The sequence below is a fragment of the Haemaphysalis longicornis genome, unplaced genomic scaffold, assembly GCF_048455015.1.
Source record: "Haemaphysalis longicornis isolate Haplotype H1 unplaced genomic scaffold, Haemaphysalis longicornis Haplotype H1 scaffold_4, whole genome shotgun sequence".
In the NCBI taxonomy this organism is placed as follows: domain Eukaryota; kingdom Metazoa; phylum Arthropoda; class Arachnida; order Ixodida; family Ixodidae; genus Haemaphysalis; species Haemaphysalis longicornis.
The window spans coordinates 59,763,021-59,785,543 of NW_027526361.1; the positions used below are offsets into that span (position 1 = coordinate 59,763,021).

General features: G+C 50.2%; 1 protein-coding gene across 1 annotated transcript; it reads right to left on the reverse strand.

Moving 5' to 3' along the window:
• Positions 1-5,566: 5,566 nt before the first annotated feature.
• LOC144179763 (neprilysin-1-like) lies at positions 5,567-21,604 on the reverse strand. Its single transcript, XM_077708201.1, has 4 exons — positions 21,599-21,604; positions 16,497-18,277; positions 8,614-8,953; positions 5,567-5,992 (listed from the first exon to the last, which is right to left on the reverse strand). Exons 1-4 carry the CDS (start codon positions 21,602-21,604, stop codon positions 5,675-5,677), a joined length of 2,445 nt encoding a protein of 814 aa, XP_077564327.1. The 3' UTR covers positions 5,567-5,674.
• Positions 21,605-22,523: the final 919 nt, after the last annotated feature.

Below are 22,523 nucleotides of genomic sequence, written 5' to 3' on the forward strand. Positions count from 1 at the left end.
GCCTTTCCTGATATTCTCTATCACCCCGTCGTCGTTGCATTCGGTGTATTGAAGGACTCTGGTTCTACTCAAAAATAATCAGCGATCGCACTTACAGTGGCGTTGCTAAGGGGATTGACCAGGGAGGGGGGGGGTTGTTGCTGGAGAACCAGCCTCCTATATCGGGGGTGCCATTTGTGCTTTTCCACTGTGCAAAGTGGGCGCCGAAAGCTTATAGACAACTGTTGCAGCTCTCGCCACACCAGCCGATTAAAAGTTCCTTCCTATTATAATGGGAGCAGGCGAGGAGACGTCTGCATCCAACAATGTCGGAAGTGTTATTATACCCGGCTTGAAGCCGTGGAGGCCGACGGGGCGAAAAAGGAGCGATTCCTGGAAAGGGGCGCCATCGGTATGACTAAGGCCCTTAGGTATGACGGCGACGCGCGGAAGGGTGCAGGGAGCAAGCCTGTTCTTTGAGATGGGCGACACTGGGGCGAATGAGACTGGTCATTGTGTCCTCGGGGGCTTCTTCGGTGGCTCTTTGTTGTGCAGTAAAGAGATTATGTCAGCTCATGGTGCATGTATAGCTATAGCACTGCCATGCACCCGGCCACAGAAACGACTTCGTCGGGACGGCCATCGTCGAGAACGAAAACTTCGTGGCACAACGTCACAATACCTTAATCGCTACCTTGGGACTCTCACTTTTGTGTACACGCATGGCCTGCGCTAGACAAAGAGGGGCTTTGTGAGATACCTAACGCGTTGAAAAGCTATCGGACGCGGCAGTAGGCAGTCACCCCTGAGAAAGAAAGCTGGTTGTGAAACGTCGGTTTCTCCATTTATTGTACCATTGTTTGCAGTGTAATTATAGCTTTTCATTTGTAGCCTCCCAACCAGACAGGTCGCAGCCAAAAGTTTACCTTCACTGCATGTTCTGTGGGTCCTACAGAGGAACCAATTGGTAATCGGCCTACCCAATTTCCCATTGATTCCGCTGAATGACGATCATTTGCGACCCCACAAGCACGTGTGCATACGAACTTTTAGAGGTTTTCGAAGGCACGTCATCCCGCGGCTCACAAAACTTGCACAACATAGGCAGTTTTTTTTTCTTTTTTCGTACCACCGGTGTTGGGAGTCTAAGCTACTTTCTAGTAGTCGACCAAGTGATAGTAAACAAAAACAAAATAAAAGTGATTATGAGCGAGCTCTTTAATAACAAAGTTTTACTCGCAAATAATTGCAAATCGGCACGAACAAACTGGGTGCGAGAGTACAAGCTTTCGCGTTTCAAAGGCCTTGGAGATTTTTAAAGGTCGATAGTCGTGCTCTTTTGTCTCAAACGGCATTTCAATCAAATGGTTGTGAAAAACGTTGTGTGTCAGCTCAAAGGTGGCATTTTAGTCAAATGGGGATCCGGACATTTCAGTGTAGGACATTTCGGCGCAGACATTTCGGTAGAAGGACATTTCGGTGCACGGGCATTTCGGGGGTCTAGGTATTTTCGGTACAGGGCGTTTCGGTACGGTCTTTTCGGTACACGGACAGTTCGGTGCACGGACATTTCGGGGGTCCTGGTCTTTTCGGTAAAGGGCGTTTCGGTACGGTCTTTTCGGTACACGGACGTTTCGGTACAGGACATTTTGGTACAGGGCGGTTCGGTACAGGTCGTTTCGGTACGAAAACGAATTCAAGCGAGCGTTTGAGGCAGCAAAATCCGCGCCCGTTGTTAACATGGGAGTTGCAAGCACGCAAATCGAACGTGTTTATTACAACTGTTGTTGCTCGTAATTTTACGTTATTTTAGGCCAGTAAAAAGATAAAAGAAAGGACACCAAACAGGCGCTGAAAGTTTATTGACGAAGCCACCATGTATATATAATACATCCATGGAATGGAAACAAAAGCCCACATATATGACATACTTTTCATGATGTCATACCTTTCACTTTTTTTGGAAGCTCGCAGATACTGCAGATGCTCGTTTTTGGCGAGGACTTGTTTAAAGCGGTAGACACATGAACGACCGGCGGATGCGATTCGCATGCGACTGATCGTTACGACTGATTGTTAGGACGGGTTTTGGCGGATCAGTCTGAGCTGTGGAATCATGACGACGACAATTGAGTGCTGTTGCGGCCGTTTTCTCGATTTCCCTGGGAAGGCCGATATGAGTGCTCTTGTATTAAAACACGAAGGTTCAGGGCCTTTTATTCTTACAATTTTCGCATGCAGGAAAGTCTGGCACATCCTGCACCCCAGACGGACAGAAGGGTTTGCGTGTTGAGTCCACACAGAAAAGCTACACTTTTAAAATGTTTTGAGCGGGTTTCCAAGTTATCCGATGTAAAAGGGTTGAGATTTGGGTGAGTTGGTAATAATGCATCTAAAAAAAACTGCGCGGAAATTAACGGGGTTCCCTGCTGTCTTCGTGTGTTTTTGTCCCCGTTAATTTGCACGCAGTTTTTTTTTTTTTTAGATTATTCGATGTGCCTGGAGTGGTAATACTACTGCGTAAGAATGTATGTCTGCAGCAACAATAAGTGTCGAATTGGTCACGCTGGAACATGTAAGTGTTATAGTAGATTAAATGTAGATTGATAGCTCCCAATTTTGTGAGGATTAATCGAAAAGAAAAATCACGAGACATTCCAGGTGAATGTGGATCACCAGCGAAGCTTGTCTTGGTACGTGACACGCAGGTGGCGCCAAATTTACCGGAAAGGTGTAAACAAATTTAATTTCTGTCGAAAGTTGACGATGGGCATCCTCAAGGAAGACATATACATTTATCCACGCACTTTTATTTTTAATTCTAGCGAACGAGCAGACGGTGCATCATATTAACTAGTCTACTGATGGTGCGGATCGAGTGTTGAGACGCATAAGCTTGAGGTCAAGAACGGCGAGTGACATTGGTGGTGACCGTGTACTGACAATGCCTACACCGGGACATTTTTTTTTCGAACGCCCCACGGTAAAGAACGCCTCACTCTTCAGATACGTAACTTTTTGTTTGCATACATGCAAAATACAAAAAACACTATATATTCAAATGAGCTTCGCCTAAAAAATGTATTTGTCATGAGGCGGCTCGCTGTCGTTGTTTCGGAAGCCGGTTCCGAAAATAGAGGGTGTGGGTAAAGCGGGGCTTAGGCGTTGCGCTGCTAAGCACAAGGACGCGGGTTCGACTCCCTGCTGCGGCGGCCGCTTTTCTGGTGGAGGCGAAAAGCAAGAAAGACCGTGTGTCCGGAATTTCGGCGCACTTTAAAGATCCCCAGGTGTTCAAAATTAATCCGGAGGAATCCACTGTGGTGCGCCTCATAAAACGTGAAGCGGGGATTTCCTCCTTTTTACCTAACGCTATTGCTCGTGAACCCCGCACTTTTTTATGTGTATCCAACATGAATGTTTACCAATTCACTCCAATTCGCGGATTGTATTCGGCCTTGTAACTGGAGTACACATATTCGGGGTGATTTAAATTCAGAATTTTTCTACAATACGTTTCGGAGTTCATATACAGTGAGCACTCATGTTAGCGCAGTGTCCTTGTTATTCTTATATCGCCTCAAAGGCGTTCTGCTGTGGTAAATGGCGTGTTGGCAACGGGAATTCTTATTTCTAGAAAAACAAGAAAAACGGAAAAGAAAACAGTATATGTGAATACTTTTAAAACGAATAATTCTCGCGATTACCACGGGCTTGGAGGGCGACCGACAACATAAATTAATGAAGCCACCTAAGGTTAGGAGTCTTCATGCGATCGACATCGCTTGCAGGAAATGCAGTAAAATTTAATATTCATCAGACGCGATATCCGTGCAGTGAATTGCAGTTTTTGTTCTGCCATGAGGTGAGATCCTCATTTATGTGTAGGTTTGTTTTATGCGTTTCTTATGTTTAGCGTTCATTTTTATATACCCCGTTCACGCATTACTTGTTACACATGCTAAAACTTGTACTTGTGTCTTTTTTAGCTTACCTTACTCAATGCCTTATCGAGGGAACTGAGAGATAGTTATAAATAAATAAATAAATATATGTAGAATATTACTCATATGGAAGCTAAGCCCTTAGTTGAAACACTAGTTACAAATCTTTATCTCTAGTGGTGTGTCCGTGAGTTCGCATCGTGCGGAAAGGTAATAATGAGCAGTGACAGAGGAATTCAAAACTAATTATTGATGCGTCACGATGTCATAAAATGAATCAATTCCAGAACTTCATTGAAGTAGCTAAGGTGACGCACCGGGAACATCGCTCGCAGGTACTGTTTTGAACGCGTTTTGAAATTTCATGCTTTCTGCTCACGTAATTAGATGCGTCCCTGCAATTTGAATTTTCTAAAAAGCCATTCAAGAATACCAAATTTCGGAAGAAAGAAACGGCGGCTGCTGCCGTAGCATTTTTTTACTCGAAAATATCGTTCCGCAGTTGTAGCTGTCCGAAATAAGTAATTATTATCGAATGCTTTTTTTTTTTTTCTGGTGGTATGAAATGTGCGATAAACAGGAAAATAGCGTCGTAGATAGACATAAGCCGTATATCTAGTAGTTGTCGTGAATTACTTCGCAGCGGACAACCTTTCCAATCTCCGCCAAAATCCTAACGCAGAGGGCATCCGCTTTCAGAGTAGAGGGCAGCGCAATGAACGGGACGAAGCGAAGACGAGACAAGCACAAAGCGCTTGTGTGTGTCTCGTCTTCGCTTCGTCCCAACTTTTGCACCAACCGGCTCAAGCTTCAACTATTCTGAGGCATCCTCTTGCCATCCCACAATAGTCGCGGGGGAACTCTATTGAAGTGACTCCCCGCTCACAGACGAACAATTAACTTGAGGAGAAGGAGTTGACTGCGCCGTCGCACTTGACAGTCAAACCGGTCGAACGCCGCGACCGCCCCGAGAAGAATGAGGGAAAATAGCCCGTGTAGGCAAAATTCCATTCTGCTACGGCACGTGGTGGCAGCTTTGAGAACTAGGGGCGCTTGGGCAGGAATCCTGGACTCGTTGCAGGGTCACATTCACTGACACATGCATGACACTTTATTGGCGGTAATGATGGCGGGCTGTCGTGGTCTCTTCGTTGCCGTCGCCACTGCCACAGCGCGATTATGTCATCTGTCGTCATTACACTCATGTTACAAAAGTCACTTACTCAATGTCATCTGGCAACTGCGTCACACACAACTCGGCATGGCGCGTCACGCCACGAGAGACCCCGACGGGTCCTTTCCCTCTGTGGCTTGGTGCCCTTGGTGACCCTCGCGCTACATTTTTTTGCGCATGCGCACTCTATGCTTCGGAGGGTTTCCTGCTCGTTCACACGAAAACGCATTTCATTGCAAGCCAACACGCGTATGTCAACAGGACAACCGTACTTTTTAAAAGCAGCAAACACGAGAAAAACAGGAAAACGCGCACACTTCACCTAACCTTTATTCTCGTGTATAGGAGTCCTGCGTTCGGCGTGCTCATAAGAATATATGTGGCACATAGCTATTAAAAAATCATGCAGAGAAACGATTCCATTTTTGTGCTGATAATGTGCACAAAAAACATGTACAGCGCAGAGTCCGGGGTGAGCCCACATAAATGACAAATGAAATGCCGCCGCGCAAGGTGCTATCATCAACAAAATGCCGCTCGTAAATTCAAAGGCACGGCTGCAGCTGCGCGGACGTGACCACTATTGACGGAGCAGATCGCACGGTTCCGGGGCCGCCATTGGAGAACCTCGGGCGCAGCGGAAGGCGTGGGCGAATCGCGGGAACTGGCGGACCGCCGCATTGACGCGCACAGAGGCCGGCAGGCGGCGGTGCGCCTCGAACTCGTGCGACTGGAACACGGCGTCGCTCAGTTCGCAGTGGTCGAGCGCGTAGTACAAGAAGAAAAGCTGGTCCGCAGTCGTGCCCGGCAACGTGGACAACTGGAAATCGTGGTGCCAAATGCGTCGCACGCCCATAAGCCGCCGGTAGGCAAAAAAGCCCAGTTGGAGAGCCAGCACCTTCAACAGTTGGGAAAACAGAAGAAAAAAAAAAAGGAAAAGAAGCTACAATTAGCCGAAAAGGAGAACTGAAAATGCACCTAAAACGGCCCGTGGCTGGTCAAGATCGGCTGGTCGCAGCATGCACTCGGGCAAATGAAGTTAAGCCCGCTTATTACGAACTGTCCCGTAGCGGTGTCGGTACAACACCCAAGGATATGGGTTAGAGTTCTGACTGCAGCGGCTGTTCTTTCTGATGAACCATATACAGTAGACTCTCGATAAACGGAACTTCAAGGGACCGGAAAAATTAGTTCCGTTTAACAGGAGTTCCGTTTACTGAGAGAGATGTTCTAAAGTGCAAATTTATGTGCGTGCACACTTCTAAGGGCATTTCATGGAACTCTAACCACTGGAAAGTGACTGTAGCTAGGCACAGCATTCACAAAGTTGATTTGGCAACAATGAGTCGCTGTGAACTACAAAATGTGTCAATTATTTTTGTTTGAGTCCTTGCAACTGCATCTTCACGGAGGTTAGAGGCCTCAACTTCGCGAGTGCTTACGAGCCACCGAATTTAGAAGACGGCAACATGGTAATGAAGGACGAATAGCACAACGATGGCACGAACGAGGCGACAGGATGTGAGCCAGAAGAGCAAAATAAAAGGTTTTCAAGATTAAGAGAAAGAAAAAGGGACAGATGGAGAGAGATAGACTCACATCACTGTGTAAATCAAAAGATTTATAAAAAATAGTTGCAAAGCCTCCGCGTCTAGAATCGAAACCGAACGACTGGAACAAGAACTGCGATGTTGCATTCGTAGCGCTAACACGGCTAACCACTTACGAGACGAGGCTTACCAGGCCAACAAGGCTAAAAAAGCATGGAGGAAAAAAAAAAAAACAAGAACGAAACAGCCGGAACCGTAAAAAGCTGATTCTCATACCAGTGGATTTCACAAGAAGTTCCAGTTCTGGTTCCGTTTGCACGGTGATGCTGAAATTTTAGTTCCGATTACCGAGAGTTTTTTTACGTTATCTGAATACAAAACCAACCAAATTCCAGGCAATTGTTCCGTTTAAGCGGCAATTCCGTTTAAGCGATTTCCGTTTATCGAGATTCTACTGTACATTTGTCCCTGTCTACTTTTCCACGAAAGGCGGGCGTCACTCTAACTTGCCGTTTCCTTGACACGCGTCACTCCTCCTCCAGAATCCTGCTTATGATTTAAAATTTTGGCTGCTCTTTTACGCTTTGTATTCCTACAATAATGCCACTCTTCCTCGGGTTACCTGAACGACAAAATTTTGGTCTCTCACTCGACTCAGTCAGCAATGTTACTGGTGAGCCTGCTCACTTGCCCAGTGAGTTGAAGAAGAGTGTCGTGGGGAAAGGGAGAACGGAAAGTAGGATGGAGAGGGCGAGGGTAATGCTGGGGGAGATGAGGAGGAAGAAAGATACGTGAGGGACATGGGAAGCGGGGGAGCAACCGGAAGGGAATGGTGAACTGTGGGTGGGGAAGTGGGGCTGTAGGGAAGAAATGTGGAGGAGGGAGTGAAGGAGTGAGGGAAGAACAAAAGACTGAGAATGGGGAATCAGAGGAGGGCAAGGGGAAGGGGAGGGAGAAGAGGATGAAAAATGCAGAGTTTGAGGTCGCTGTAGAGATAAGTTAGGGGCAAATGAATTGTAAACCGAAAGGTGGATTAGGGGTAAATAAAAAAAACGTTTAGGGGATGGGTGTGAATGAGGGAAAGGAGGAGAGAGAATTGGAGAGAGAATGGGCGCTAAGAATGGGAAGTAAAACAGAAGGTGAAGGGAATATGAGGGAAAGGTAAGACATTGAAGCAAAATTGGGAGGAAAGGGAACGTCCTCAAAGGGAAAGAGGAAACGTGGATGGGAGGGGATCAAAAGAGGTGGGAATATTGGGGAGGGCAAAAGGTAGGCGTGAAGGAGGGTGTGGGACCGAGGGTTGGGGAAAGAGAGAAGACAGAAGAGGGTCATGCCAGGAGGAAGATGAGATGAAGGGGAGAGCGCGAGGGAAAAGAGCATTGGAGGGGGAGAAAAAGGGGAAGTGTACAGAAAGCGTAGGATCAGAACAGAGGGAGAGAGGATGAGGTGAATATTCGATTTAAGTCAGGGATGGGAAATGGAGGAGGAAAGAGGATCGGTAGGGAGGTGAATTGGAAGAAGGAGAAAGGAGATAAGAGCGCGAGGGAGACAGAAGAGTCACGTAGAAGGAACGGTAAAAACGCTATCGTAAGCAAGCAGATACCTACGCAGCCAATTTTTTTTTGCCCCCCATAATTTGGTTGCTCAAGCCTGCAGTATTGAAGGAATGAGTAACGGTGGCTTCGTAGCTCAAATGGATAAAGCTGCCACTAATGCGCGGCGAAGATACCGGCGAATTCTCCTCAAAGCTACTTTTATGAGGATTCCATCTGACTCTTTCTTTAAATGACGATGGTGGTGCACATTTCGGTGCCGGTACATGTACACAAACGGAAAGTTGACCACGACGCAGAGCAGGGCAGTCAAGAACTAAACGCACTGAAGTGACAGAAGAAGACGAGCTTTTTTTGTCATCGCGCCGTTGCATAACGAGCGTGCTGTGCACTCTCGAGCCGTCCACGTTCCCCACCTGCTCGAGCAGCGCGTGCTGCACGCGGTAGACGTCGAGCGTGCGCGGGAAGCGGCCCCGGGCGTCGCACAGCAGGCAGTCGATAGCCCTGAGCAGGGCGCCCTCGGCTTCGTCGGTGAAGTAGAGCGGGATCTCGGACTCGTACACGGTGCCTTCGTACAGCAGCTGCGCCAGCGCCGCGTACAGGCGCACCGCGAACCGCGACAGGTGCAGCGCGAAGAAGGTGCCGTTGCTGGGCACCGAGCCGTTGATCAGGCCCGGCGGGATCTGCACCAGCTGCAGGCACAGCCGGAACCGCGCCCACACGGCCAGCGGGCTGCCCGTGCTCGCCTGCAGCGGTCTGCGCCCGTACTGCGTGCGACGGTGACGGCAGAAGGTGAACGAGCACAGTCCTCTGCAGATTACGCACCCGACGTCCTGCTTCCGATTGATCAACGGGAACAACTGCACTTCATCGTAGGCTACAATGTGTCATGTTGGCGACACGCCGTTCCTTGACAGGCACGAGTAAATTAAACGGGTTCATACGCCCCACCCCGCCCCTAAATCGACCTAATAGATACCAAACCACCCTTACTTACGAAAAAATGCGATGAATTTAACTAAAGCGACGTTTGGCAGTAAAAAGAAACACGGGTCTATGGAAATCTAGCGCTTCCACCCTGGGAAGAGAGAACTTTCACCCGAACAACTACTACTACTCCCTCCGTAGATGACCATGCTTCACTGCGCAACATACAAATGGGAAAGGCAGCTTACAAGGACCAAGCTTACATCGATCAACTTAAAGGGACCCTGCAACACTCTTTGAACAGTGCAAGTAAACCTGCGCAACGTTTAGATTACACTGCCAGGAATACCTGAGCCAAATATTACACGTGCACGTGAAGCGGTGAGCGCGCAAATCGATGTGAAAGACGCGGAAAAACAAACCGCTCTCTCTTCAGTTGTCCTCATTATGCATGGCCCGAGGGACGTCACATAGGCCATGGCTGCCCGATCGGCTGTCACTGGTCAACTTCGCGGGTAGATTCTCCCATTTCCGTCGACGTCATCGCTGTGTACGAACCTCTTCTATGCCTGAACCTGTAGGCACAGTTTTGCCGTTTCTTTTGTGTTTTGAGTGCGCGCGGAGTTTGAGTGATGAGCTCAATACTTCCCTTTCAACGGGACCACTCGACTACAAACGTTTATTGCTTCAAAAACGCCCTACCAGCCCGAGCACGCACTTGCGAGCAGGCACGCATGCCTGCTTTTTTGTGGCACCAGACCGGAAATAGGTCCCTCCGCGTTGCGGAGAAAAGGAGAAAACTACCCGGCATGGGATATATCGAAGGCCACCGAAGAGAACGCCGCGAGCCACCCCCCTCTCCGGGAGAGAGCGCGCAGCTTTCGTCGCGTTGCCCGCGGTCGAGTTGAGAGGGAACGATTATGCGCGATTTCTCATCGCGCGTAATTTCGTTAATTGTGAACGGATTTTCATAATTCTTGCGGGAGGAGATTTCTGGGACAATAGACTTTATCCCAAAATACATTACTAGTAGTCGATGGCAAGTGTTGCAGGGTCCCTTTAAAGTCAGCTTCACCTCTGAAGACAAACCATTGTTGGGAAGACAGTCCTTTCCGGGGCAATATAAGACAACAAAATATGCAGGCCCTAAAGCGTTTGTTTTTATTTTGTATGGGTTTTTCCTTACGCTGAACACACGCCACTGCGTAAGGCATCCACGTCACCGTTGGAATCCAAAAGGATCAGACATTTACCGCTTCGCTGTAAAAAAATAAAAGCATAGCTGGGACTCGAACTCAGGCCGTCCTTTCTGGTACCTGCGACTCTACCTCTAGGCTCCAGGGGCCGAGCAGCGCAACTCTTTTAGCAGCTTCTGCAAAGAATAGGGGGAGTGTTTCGAGCGAGCCAGTAGATGGCGCTGGCCACGTACAGGAAGTGTCGTGGTTGTGCTTGTCAGGGAACGGAATTTCGCCTGGCGGCTAGGGCCCCTCCAACAGAAATTGAGGGCACCACAAATTGAAGCCCCAATCCACCAGTTTAACTCCTGAGACAGCATTTATAGTCGGTGCTACAAGCTTCTAAGACATCTATATACAATTTATAGGGGCAGATACCGATAGTTCGTTACAGGATACATGTAGTACTTTTCTCCGGGAGCGCCGTCAGGAGGTGTGTGCCCGTCCCCTTACAATTGCTCGTCGCTGGCATCGCGGCCCATGCCTCACAGAAGGCGGGCGCGGGCGGCCCGTGCCCGCCTTCTGTGAGGCATGGGCAACGTTTTTAGATTAGGTCAGTTGGCAAAGAGCGCGGCCTTCCAAGCACCGCGGCGCGGGCCGGTGCTGTCGCCGACCAGGCGGTGGCGCTGCGGTAGCGTTGAGATCGGTCTCGGCGCGTCGTCTGCTACTCCTTGCTTGGAAAGGCGCCGGTGAACGACCACCGCACACCGTTGATGTTCTTCTTTGACATGCGAAATAAAAATTCGCTCTACTCTAACGCTTAAGTGACTGAGGGTTTACAATTTTATCGACATTATAACGAGAAACAAGCTGTACTTACGAAAAAAAAAAGGCAAGGCAAACACTGCACAGTCCGCTTGCCTTCGGCTGCTTTCCGTTCTATTTATTTATTTTTCCATTTAGTTTTTCCCCAGTACGGGATCCCTTATAGCTCAATAATGTTTAAAGCATACCCGAACACATCTTACACTTCTGAAACTGCGGGAAAGCCTACAATAGTCAGCCATCTACTTGGAATCAAGAAAAGGCGCCTCGACATTTTTATTTATGCTGTGGAAGCAAATGCAGTAGGTACGTTTTCACAAGAACATATTTACAACCCCAACAAAACTGATCAAGTGAGCCGATTGGAAACTAAGTGCTGACGTGCGCGCTCACGTGCACGCGCTCAGCAAATTCTTGGTATATATTTTAACTGCGGACACGAAAAATTATGATTTGTTAAACAGCTTCGCTGTTAACAAAGAAAACTGAACCAATTATTAAACCAATGTTTTTTTTTTTTATTTCCCTGGCAGGTATAAATGTGGTTTCTTAAAAGAAATAAACGTTTTTTCTCGGATGTTTGTCGTACTGCTATTCTTTTTTGTTGGTTCGTAAATCTGATGGACTATCTGTTAGGGTCACAGACACTTTCATTTATCTTCTTGTAGTCCTGATATGCCGATTTTTTAAAGCGTTAGCCTTCACTTATCTTCTTGTGGCCCTGCTTATGCCGTTTTTTTAAAGCGTTTAGCCTGGTAGTTTTTCCGCTGAGCCATCGCTTATGCTGTCTTCTGCGTTGATTTTTCCTGCTCGTTTCTTTTTGCAATTTACAGATAGGCAACACTTCTCAGTTTTGACTAGTCAGATTAATTTATTTATAAGAGGTTTAACGCGCCGACGCTTCACAGGTGATGAGGCGTGCCGTAGTGGAAGGCTCCGGATTCATTTTGACCACGTAGGGGATCTTTAACATGCGCTGAAATCTCGAAAGCATGGGTGTTTTCGCTTTCCGCCTCTATCAGAATAGCGGCCGCCGTGGCCGGGAATCGAACCCGAGTCCTTGCGCCCAGCAGCACGGCGCCTTAGCCACCGCGCCGGGTAGGGATCTGATCTGACAGCACCGTGAATATGTTGTGCCACACACACTGCATGCCCTTTCACGGCAGTTGTTGCGGATGAAACGTCTGGAAACAGTGTTCCAAGGGCTGATCTTTAAGGCAACAATGTAGCGAATAAATGTTGCTACATTATCCTGCCTTGACAGCTGAGGGTGAATATTCCCATTTTTATCGCTGTAGCTACACGGCGGTACAAGTAAACCTCTTGAATTAACTTCATCCGACAAGTTTTGCCCGACTACTGCACCCTTCTCAATCAGCACAATTGCACCCAGAATGTTCGAGCTTGTAGAAGATAACCTGGCTAGACGAAGCCTTCACATTCTACGATTGAAATGTCGGACATTTGCTGAATTCCTGCATCCTGCATAACTGCGAACCACAACTCATGCAGTTCCCAACGTACGTGCTGACATCGGCGCTTTCTACACCACTCGCGCCACTTACGCCAGTTTCCTCGCGCAAAGGCCCATCATTTTGGCAGGACGCAACATAGGTGGGAACCACTGTCATCCATTTTGATGGTTTTCGGCATGACTTTGACGTCTTTGGTGGCGAAAGATGCTCAGGTATGTCAGGGAAAATACGGGGCGCCGCGCGGTCTCTCAGAGGCCACCTGCCTTACGGTATCCTTACAGTTTGACCGTTCACGACGTGTTCGTAACAGTTGACGACGTCTGAAGGCTCACAATGAATGTCACAAACGTATGTTTATGGCGTGACCTTGAAGTTTTTCCGCGGAATCGCGATTTCCCACGCCTTCAATCCGTCAGGACCCTTTGGCGCTTTGAAGAAATGCCGATGCACGGACTTGGCCGCTTCCGAAGCATACCCCGAACGGCAGCCTGGCGCGCAGGACGTCAACAAACCGCACCGACACTTCAGATATCCACTAAAATATGTATGCACGATGACAGCACAGAGCTAATACGTTAATACAGACGTAACGAGCAGGCGAGTACCAACAGCACAGCGAAAACACATGGCCGGGGCGAGCCTCGCTCCTCAAACTAGATCTCAACGCAACGCCAGCGCCACCGGTCGGAATGGCGACAAAATGGTACCGCCTCTCGAGGCGCGACGAGCACACGGGGACGGGCACACGCTTCCTGTCGGCGCTCCCGGAGAAAAGTACTACATGACGGGCCTCCTGTAAATCCCACTGCTGCTAACGCGGGAAGGTGCGCAAGAAACAACGGAGGAGAAGCGAACAGACATGTCCAGAAGATAGCGTTGCGTCCTGCCTATTATCTTTTTCATCCCATGTCTGTTTCGTGCTATTGTCACGTTGCCATCTGATGCCTTCTCGGTATGCCCATAGCTGCGGGGATGTAGGGTTGCGCAAGAGCGTCCGGCCCAAATTCGCTTCATCTGGCGATGCACGATGGCGGGGCCGATTCGCGCCTCTTCGCCAAACCACCCGCGGCAGACATGCCCAAGCTTGCGTCGCCGCAGAGTCGCCTCTCCTTTTCCCTTTTCAACACCTAGGCCGAATCATGCCTCGGACGACTGGCCCACGGCAGACGCGCAGCGACATGCCTTTTCTTACCCCGTCGTGGCGGCACGGCTGACGCAGTCCCTTCGCCTCCATTCGTCGGATTCAAACTTCGGCCATCGATGATTGGAGCGATTCAAACCGCTCGCGGCTGCAATAGACTCCCGGTGGTATAAAAACCCGCCAGGAAGCACAGCGAGCGTGACGTTTTTCGGAGGCACCGCGAGTTGAGACGTGCTGTCGCCTTTGTGCGAGCCATGTAACGATCTTGTTACCCTTGTACATACTGTATATAAATGTTTCTTAAACTTTTCGTCGGCTCGAGAACTTCATCGCTCTGCTCTGCGCCGCGTCGATAGCGGACGGAGCAAGGCAACGTCGCTACACCAGTGACTGCACTCGGAATTTCCCAACAGTGGTGACGTGACTGCGGTGGCATTTCCCAGTCCTATCAGCAGTCTCTGCAAGCGGACACGCTTTTGCAACGTGCATTTGTTAGTGGAGTATGAGGCGGGATCGTGTAGGTTCACCACCCTATCTCGTCATGCACCGCGGCAGTCACATACCCCCTCTGGAAAAGGTCAGTTAGCTTCAGTCGACCGAGCAAATATACCGCAGCCCAAAACAGCGGATGTGCAGAGGCAAGCAGTTAAAAGAACGCGCGGAGCAATTGCGATCCGTCAATTACCACGAATCCTCAGATACAGTTTATGGTTTATTAGATTCCGTCGTTCCGTACTGATTAATTTTTGTCTTCATTCTGTGGGGACATGTATAGGACGCCTATTTCATGTTTCGTAAGTTCACTTTTTTAGTTAAGTATTTCTCATATTTTTCATATTTCGGGTTTCTTGAAATATTGTTTGACCGATTTTTTTTTCCGTTTGCGTTATTATAAATATTAAATGTGCTATTCATTCATTATGAGGCTTAACGCGCCGACGCTACACGGGCAATGAGGCGTGGCGTAGTGGAGAGCTCCGGATAAATTTTGCCTACTCCGCGTCTTTAGCGTGCGTCGAAATCTCGAACACACGGGCATTTCCGTTTTTCGCCACGCAGAATTAAATGTATTAACACAGCTAAATATGCATTTTTGTGCAAATGCAGGTCGGTGTTACATGGTTGGTCCGTTTTCAATATTTTCGTTTTCATGTTTCCGTCCTTTTTTCCGGCATTTTTAGTTTCATGTTCGTTCTTTGGGGAGATGAATATGATCCACATGGTTGATTTTGTAAGTTCACTTTTATAATCCTTTATATTTTCCTTATAAAAAATTCCGTTCACTAATTATCCCGATTTAGGCTATTGTAACGAACAAATGTGTTCAATCCGCCAATTATGAACTTTTGTGCGAATTCAGGGCGTTATCTGTTGGGTCTGTGCGGGTATTCGGCAAAAAATGCTACGCAATAAAACCATCAGGCGGTAGGACTTGATGTGGCGGTTAATCGTCACCGTTAGTGCGCATTTTACGATTTTATCACAGAACGCGGTATACGTCGGGCTGCAGCAAAAATAATTGTTTGTATAAACTCCAGTATACGTCTCGAAGTCCCTTTGCCACAACTTAATCCTTCGCAGTGTATGAAGCAAAGCGATATAGGGCGTTGCCGAGGGTCAAATACGCTTGGTATTCGTAAGAGGCTCGGGAATGTGACACACTCTTTGAGGAAAGGAATGAAGGCGGCAGTGCACGATGGCTTCATTGTGACAGCAGGACAAGTTACAGAAGTACAAATCGAGACAGTGCATGCCTCGACGGAATCTCTGCCAAAAAAAATTACGCCCACCTCCCCTCGCGGGAACCCTGGTGGGATGCGACGCTGAGGGGGGTTCAAGCGCAAGCGGAGAGCAACCGTCGACCGAAAGGCCGCCGGAGATCGGAACACCGGTTATATGCGCAGCGCGCCCGAAGGAGAGGAGACCGCGGAAGAGAGAGTACTGCACATGCGCAGCACCGCGCGCAGTGCCGCCCACCGGCGGAGTGAGCGCGCGCTCGGCCGCACACCCGCAGATGTTCGCTCTCACCTGGGCACGCGCCGGCACCAGTGCGTCTGCCGAGGCTATGACGCAACGCAATCCAACACAACCCACTTTAATCCAATCCAAGCCAAGCCAATCAAATCCAATCCAATGCCCCTCGCGAGAGAATGTTCGCTATCGGAGAGGAGAGGGGGTGAGCGGAGGAGTGTGTGGACTCCGACGACGACGACGACGACGACGACGGACGCACGCAGGAAGGAACGGGCCGCCAACAAGAGACGCTCTCAGCGTCGCATCTAAAAAATTACGCCCACCTCCCCTCGCGGGAACCCTGGTGTGATGCGACGCTGAGAGGGGTTCAAGCGCAAGCGGAGAGCAACCGTCGACCGAAAGGACGCCGGAGAGCGGCACACCGGTTATATGCGCAGCGCGCCCGAATGAGAGGAGACCGCGGAAGAGAGAGTACTGCACATGCGCCGGCGCCAGTGTGTCTGCCGCGGCTATGACGCAACACAATCCAGCACAATCTACCTTAATCCAATCCAATCCTAATCCAATCCAATTCAATCCAATCCAAACCAATCCATTCGAATCCCAATCCAACGCCCCTCGCGACAGAGGGGCATCGGAGAGGAGAGGGGGTGAGCGGCGGAGAGCGCAGCTCGCGAGGCGAGGAGAATGGGGGAACGGCGGACGGCAACAACGCCGACGACGCTGCATGGACAAGGCGAGTGAATGCGATGCAGTCGCATCTAAAAAACGAAGCTTAAAACGCGCAGCGTACCGACTGGATTTGCTGCGTTTGCCGCAGGCTGACCGCTTGCACGAAGGCGTCCACAGGTATAGCGTTGTAGCTGGCAAGCTCACTGCAGCTCCCCGTGGGCCAGGCCGGGAAGAAGCGCGCCAGGCGGTAGTGCCGCATCTTGTAGCGGACGAGCAGCGACGTCAGGTTGTCCACCCACGTCACGTTTCCCACCAGGCCCACGAAGAGCGTCTCGAGCTGCGACAGCCACACGGACCGGCGCACGTCCCTGTTGACCCGCTCCGAAGCCATCGCGACGCAGGCAGGGTAGGCCTGGCTGGCGGCGCGAAGGCAAATCTGTTCGGTGGTCGGAGCCTCGGCGCGGCCCAGCGTGTGCACAGAGTGCAGGACGCGGAGCTGAGCCAGCCCGTCGGACAGGAACGGGGACAGGGCCACCAGGGCGAGGAGACCGAGGTAGTTCAGCATCGGTTTAGCGCCGATGCGGTTCACCTTCTCGTCAAGCTCGCGCCGTACAAGGGGCCCGCGGTGTATCAGAATGCGTGTGCGGCCATCCAAGACAGCGACATTCTCGAAGACTGCATGCACGAACGCTTGCACACCCTTGCCCAGAGAGCCGAGCGTGTCGGCCTCAAAATCGAGAGGCGATGTTCCCAAGTCGTCCAGATTAAGATCCGCCAGCGATTCCAGCGCGAATTTGACGTCGTGTGCGGCGGCGTCCGGGGCGTGAGCGTCCTGCGGGTTCATCGCCCGGGCTGCCGAACGGGTCGCCTCAGTGAAAAGAGCCATGACTCGTTGCTCGTATTTGTCCTTGGCGAAAAAGATGGTCTCGGGTGGTCCCACCTCGATGGTTGTGCGGGATATGTCGAGCCAGTCGAGGCCAACCTCGACGCCTACCAGAGACTGCACGCCCAGGTTCCGCATAAGCTTGGCGGCGAATCGCCAGACCTCGTTTATCGTGCCCCTGGAATCCGTGCGGGGCCATTCCGAGCCCCAGCTACGAAACAGCTGCTTGGCCCACGGCAGAGCCCTGTCCTCCTCTCTTCTACTCTTGCAGCTCTCGTACAGGGCGCGAGCCGGCGCCATGTCGTTGTTCTTGGCGTCAGTTATGTAAGCCAGCAGGTCAGCCTCCATGCCGTTCTGCAACATGGTGTCTGTAGAAACGGCAGAGCCGGGTTGGTTGCTCTGCAGAGAGGACGCAGATTTCCGCCAGGCCTCGCAGACATGCTCGTAGAAGTTTTCGCATGGCTTCTTGGACGACTGCGAGGTCAGGCTTTTGATGTGCTCACCCTCCCTCTTACAGTACTCGGTGGAACAGACGAACACGTCGAGCAGCGGCTCTTCGGTAGTGGTTGTCTTGCCGTCTGGGATCGGTGTTTGGTGGGGAGCTTCGGTCGCAGCAGTCGTGGTTTCGGTTGGCTTGGCACCGTGTATCACCGCTGCGCTGATGATGAGGAAGAGGATCCAGAGGAGGCAGATCAGAGCCAAGCAGATGACCAATCTGCTCTCGGGAAACAGCTCCACGGTGGTGAGCTCCAGATCCTGCATCGCCTTGTCTGTGCTCTCGGCTTCCAGGTCAACTAGGACACGCTGCTGCTCTTCGACGAGGTCGGTGGAGGAGGCGACGGCTGCAGTTTCGGCGCCGGAGACCGCAGCTTCAGGCGCTCCGGTTTCCGGGTCGCGCTGGGTCGCCGCCGCCGCGGTTGGGGGCCAGCTCCTCGGAGGCTCGCTTGACGCGCCGCTCTCGCTTGAACGTCGTCGCTCCTGGGCGAAGGCGCCTTCGGTCGCGTAGACCTGCAGCGATTAATGCGTTTGCTGAGGCGACATTTCGACTCAGCCCCCTCTTGCGCTGGAGTTTTGGCGACATGCAGCGCCCCTAGTGGCCGACGCCTCTGGGTAGTACAAAAGCAGACGACTCTCGCCGCCCTCCATGTGTTTTCAATTACAAGCCAGAGTTAAAGTTGGTTGTACTTAGTTTAATCGCTTTGTGGCGCGTTTAAAGGGGTCCTGAAATACCTTCCGCCGATGCATGGATGTACATGTACCCAAATAAAGCAATGTATTTGCAATCTCCTCCCGCAAGAATTTTGTTAAAGCGATGAGTATTAGCTGAGAAATCGTAAATCAAACACCGCGCATTATCGTCGCTCCGCGTTTCCTCCTCCTTTCGACTTACTCTCCGCTGTTGACGGCGCGAGAGCCTTGCCTCCCATGATGCTGCACTCCGCAGCGGTGACGTAATTCCGCTATTGCGCTGCTCAGACTGTCGTCTGCTACGGGCAAGCTTTGTTGACACCATGAATCTCGCACTCCGCTCAAGGCTGGAAAAGCGAACTGGCGGCACATGACTTTTTATCGGCGGCGAACTCGCAGCCGCACGGGGAGGGTCGTGCGCTCGTTCCCTTGATGCACCGCGCACTGTTTATTCAAAAAGCGCCGTATCAGATGTGGCCCCGCTGGTGCCGGGTCTTATTTTGCGGCGGTGGTAATTCCTGCCGGCGGCATGTGAAAAAGTCATATTAAACCGATACAGAACCCGTGCACAAAACGCTTCAATCATGTGACCAGTTCAGCTTGGGGCGACGCGTGGTGGAGAGCGGCAACGTTGGCAAAACATGCTCCGTCGCGGCTCTGAGCTTTCTAGCGCTGGGGCGAGCGCCATTTCTTTGACAATCTCAAACATCGGTTGCCTTGGCAACAAGGCACAAACCACTGCAGAAGTCAGTTACGGTTGCGTGATACCGGTTCAGCTTGGGGCTCCACTTCGCGACATGTGGGCACTGCAGGCGTACCACTCACTCCCACTGGGAAGTGCGAGATGCGTTTGGCATTACAGGAGGCGATGGTGTGTGTTGTGGACGCCTTTGTTTCGCGATGAAATGCGACGTTGTGCTTCTGCGGGTGGATAGTGCTTCCCATGGCCTGGATTATCTTTCTCGAGCGACGTACGACTCAACCTCGCATGGGGTATGTGCTGTGTGCGTGGCTAAAAGCTATCGGCTTGTGCGCCAGAGTTAGGTGACTTGCTGTTCGTCCCAGAAAAACCGCGCGCGAGGTGAGTACCGAATTTACGACGGGCAGGAGGCAGCCCATCCTCTGTCAATCGTGGTTCAGACTTTCAACGTATGTTGTGACGTTGTGTTCGTTAGAAACGCATCTCTGGATTGTTTTGAAGTTGAATAAAATGTATGCGTCAAACCCGGGCATTCGGCTCAGGGCGTTCTCTGCGATTGCACGAAAGAAGTGCCACGGGGCTTCAACGCTTTCTTTATGGAACGTACTCAGGTAAGAGAATATCCATGTCATGTTATGGCCGTGTTGCATTCAATACAAACGGTTAAGCGTTTGTTTTACACTTGTTTCGTTTATCGTAAAATGCCCAAGCACTCCGGCACTCCGCTGGCAGATCAGCCGGCGAGCCGACGCTGAGCAGACGACTCATCTCTTTGCCGGAAGTGCGTGAAAAAGCCGCCCAATAGCAGGATGTCTAGCTCATGACGAACATCTGGGAATCGATGATGTAGACATGTGAAGATGGCGGCGTCCAAAAACACGAAGGAAAGGGTGAGAATAAAACGACAAACTTTGCAACAAAAGTGTGAGCTTTCCGCTGCGCGTAAAAGAGTAATACTTGGCACAGAGGACGTTGACGACCCAATCTAACGGTTGCGCTAGTTCATTTAGTGTGCTCAAAATGCCTTTCAGGGCCCCTTTAAATGACGGCATACTGTATGAAATAGCCCTTAAAGTAGTTGCAGAGGCTAAACAAAATAATATCCGCTAAAAGAAGCCGATTTATCGGCTTTCTTTTGAGCGAGCTATCGCGGTCGTCGCGGTGTGGTACAGTATCGCCAGGTCGGGTGGTTTAACTTCCTGACGACAGTTACCGTTTTTTCTTCTTGCGTGCGGTCGACAAAGGAAAGTTCAAGGAGCCATGAAGAGAAAATACAACTTCGTTTAATTTGAAAGAACTAGGATACAGTATCTTACTCAGCTCCATTGCAGCCCCAAAAGATAATTTTTAACGAAAAAAAAGCAAGAAGTATTTAATAACTTTCAAATTTTGCGCCACAGTGACGTGTTATGAGCGAGATTGACGTCATACGGGCCAACAATAAAACATAATTTTCAGTCCGTTAACTGCACGTTAGCATTCAAGTGATGCGGTAAAATGGAACTAGAGACCCCATTACAGACGTCCAGTCATGTGTCGTCGCGACAGGTCAGTTAGGGGGGCGCCAATTGCACAAACAAGGTTCCGTGACGTCATAGAAAAGTTGCGGGAAATTGGCTAGGGGGTCGCCACGGCTTCAGACGTTTTCGTTAATATCTCCGTTATTTTTTCGAAGATTGCGATGATATTGGTATCATTGTTATCGGGACTAAGCAGTCTTTCTAATAAACCCAACTTGTATTTTCTCTTCATGGCTCCTTTCACGAGTAGCATAAACACGGAACGCTGCTCACCCTATATCCTGAGGTAACTGCAAAAGGTTGCTTCAGCGGGAGCATGCAAGCGAACGCAAGAATTGAGCAGCCGACTCAGCTGACACTGCTGGCCTGGCACCGCCTTGAAAACGAGTGGAAATTTCGTTTCGTATTTAGGCAAACTTAATTATTTTTGCGTAACGCTTTACGCCGCACGATTTAGGAACGGCAGGGTACATGTATACGAGTAGGTGAGGCAATAGCGTCAAATAAACAAATTAAGCGCTATTCAAGGACGCAAAAAAAAAAAAAGCAACGAATCGCACGCCCGGTGCCTACGCAGCCGCAAGCACGGCGCGGGGCTCCGAATATTTACATACGATCCTCACTGACTGTGTTGGTTATCTTCTAATGCAGGGGTCGTCGCTAACAATCTGAACGTCGACACGCCAGTTTTGAACTCAAATGGAGTTAGACAGCCAGACAAGAACAGAGAATTGGTGGCTTCCAGTTGAATTGCCCCCTATCTTCACACTTCGGCAGATTATTACCAAGTGTTATTGGAAATTCGCTGAATTTTTTCTCTTTCCATTCAAAGCCCCCCTCCCCTTCCCACCCGATTTGCCGTCACCCCTCCGCCGTGTCGGCTGCATGCAACTCGGCCCTACACTTAAAAACGCTGCTGACCCTCATTCTAGCCTATTAAGTGCGAACTGGGAATGTATGCTGCAAGAGCGTAATTAAGTAAAGTGAGAGCAAACAAGGAAAGCGAGCGGCCTCTCAGTTCACCCGACCACTTTGTTTTACGGCTACTAATTTCGGAATCGCAAAACAGATTTCACGCTTCTGACGGTCGCTGCATTTTGTCACTGAGACACACAAAAAAACTGCAAGCTAACGCTGCACCATGTATTCGTAACGGCGACGCAAACAAGCAGTGTTTAGTGAAAGTGCACGCATAGCGCGCAGGTACGCAAAAGAGCGGCGCATCGCAGCAGACGAGCCTGCGGTCCGCCGGACTCGCTGAAGCGCGACCATCGCCGATTCCGTCACTCTTCTTTTTTGGTCGGCTGTTTTTGAGAAGCCTTTGTCACCGAGAGTATTAGTTTACACTAGAAGTTTCACTTCAAATTTCACTTCATACGACCATCGATGGGTGAACCTGCGAGTGGCAGAGCGCCGTCACGGTCTCGGCACTTTCGTCGGCGCTGTAAACGTATTTAGCGCTGCAAACCTTTTTCCCCTAATGCCAAGTGGATCGCCGGAATAGATCGGACGCGTCGGGGATGGGCTGGTGACCAAGCCGCAAAACAATCGGGAGCATCGAGCTCATTTTGCTTCTGTCAACACGGGATCCTATGGTACCCGCGCAGCTTTGTACTACCCGGAAGTACTGGCGGGAAGCCGCTTGCGCAGCGCCCCCTGGGCAGCGCAGGAGGCCTATACGCTGTCTCGAGTTCTTTTGGAATGCGCTAAATACTCAAATGGCGTCCTTGGTTTTGTGATAAGTGTTAAAATGGCAATCGGCTTTTTTACGGCACTTTTGTAAGCTTCCGATAAAAGATGTGCTCATTTAAAGAGTACAATTTGGGTTTTATGAGTCAAAGTAGCG

Excerpts from the sequence above, each read along its gene's own strand:
- LOC144179763 (XM_077708201.1), bottom strand. Across the intron at positions 8,954-16,496 it reads ATCCAGTCGGTACGCTGCGC|ACCGCTGCAGGCGAGCACGG; the intron begins GTTTTAAGCTTC and ends GTACGGGCGCAG. Across the intron at positions 5,993-8,613 it reads AGCACGCGCTGCTCGAGCAG|GTGCTGGCTCTCCAACTGGG; the intron begins GTGGGGAACGTG and ends CAACTGTTGAAG.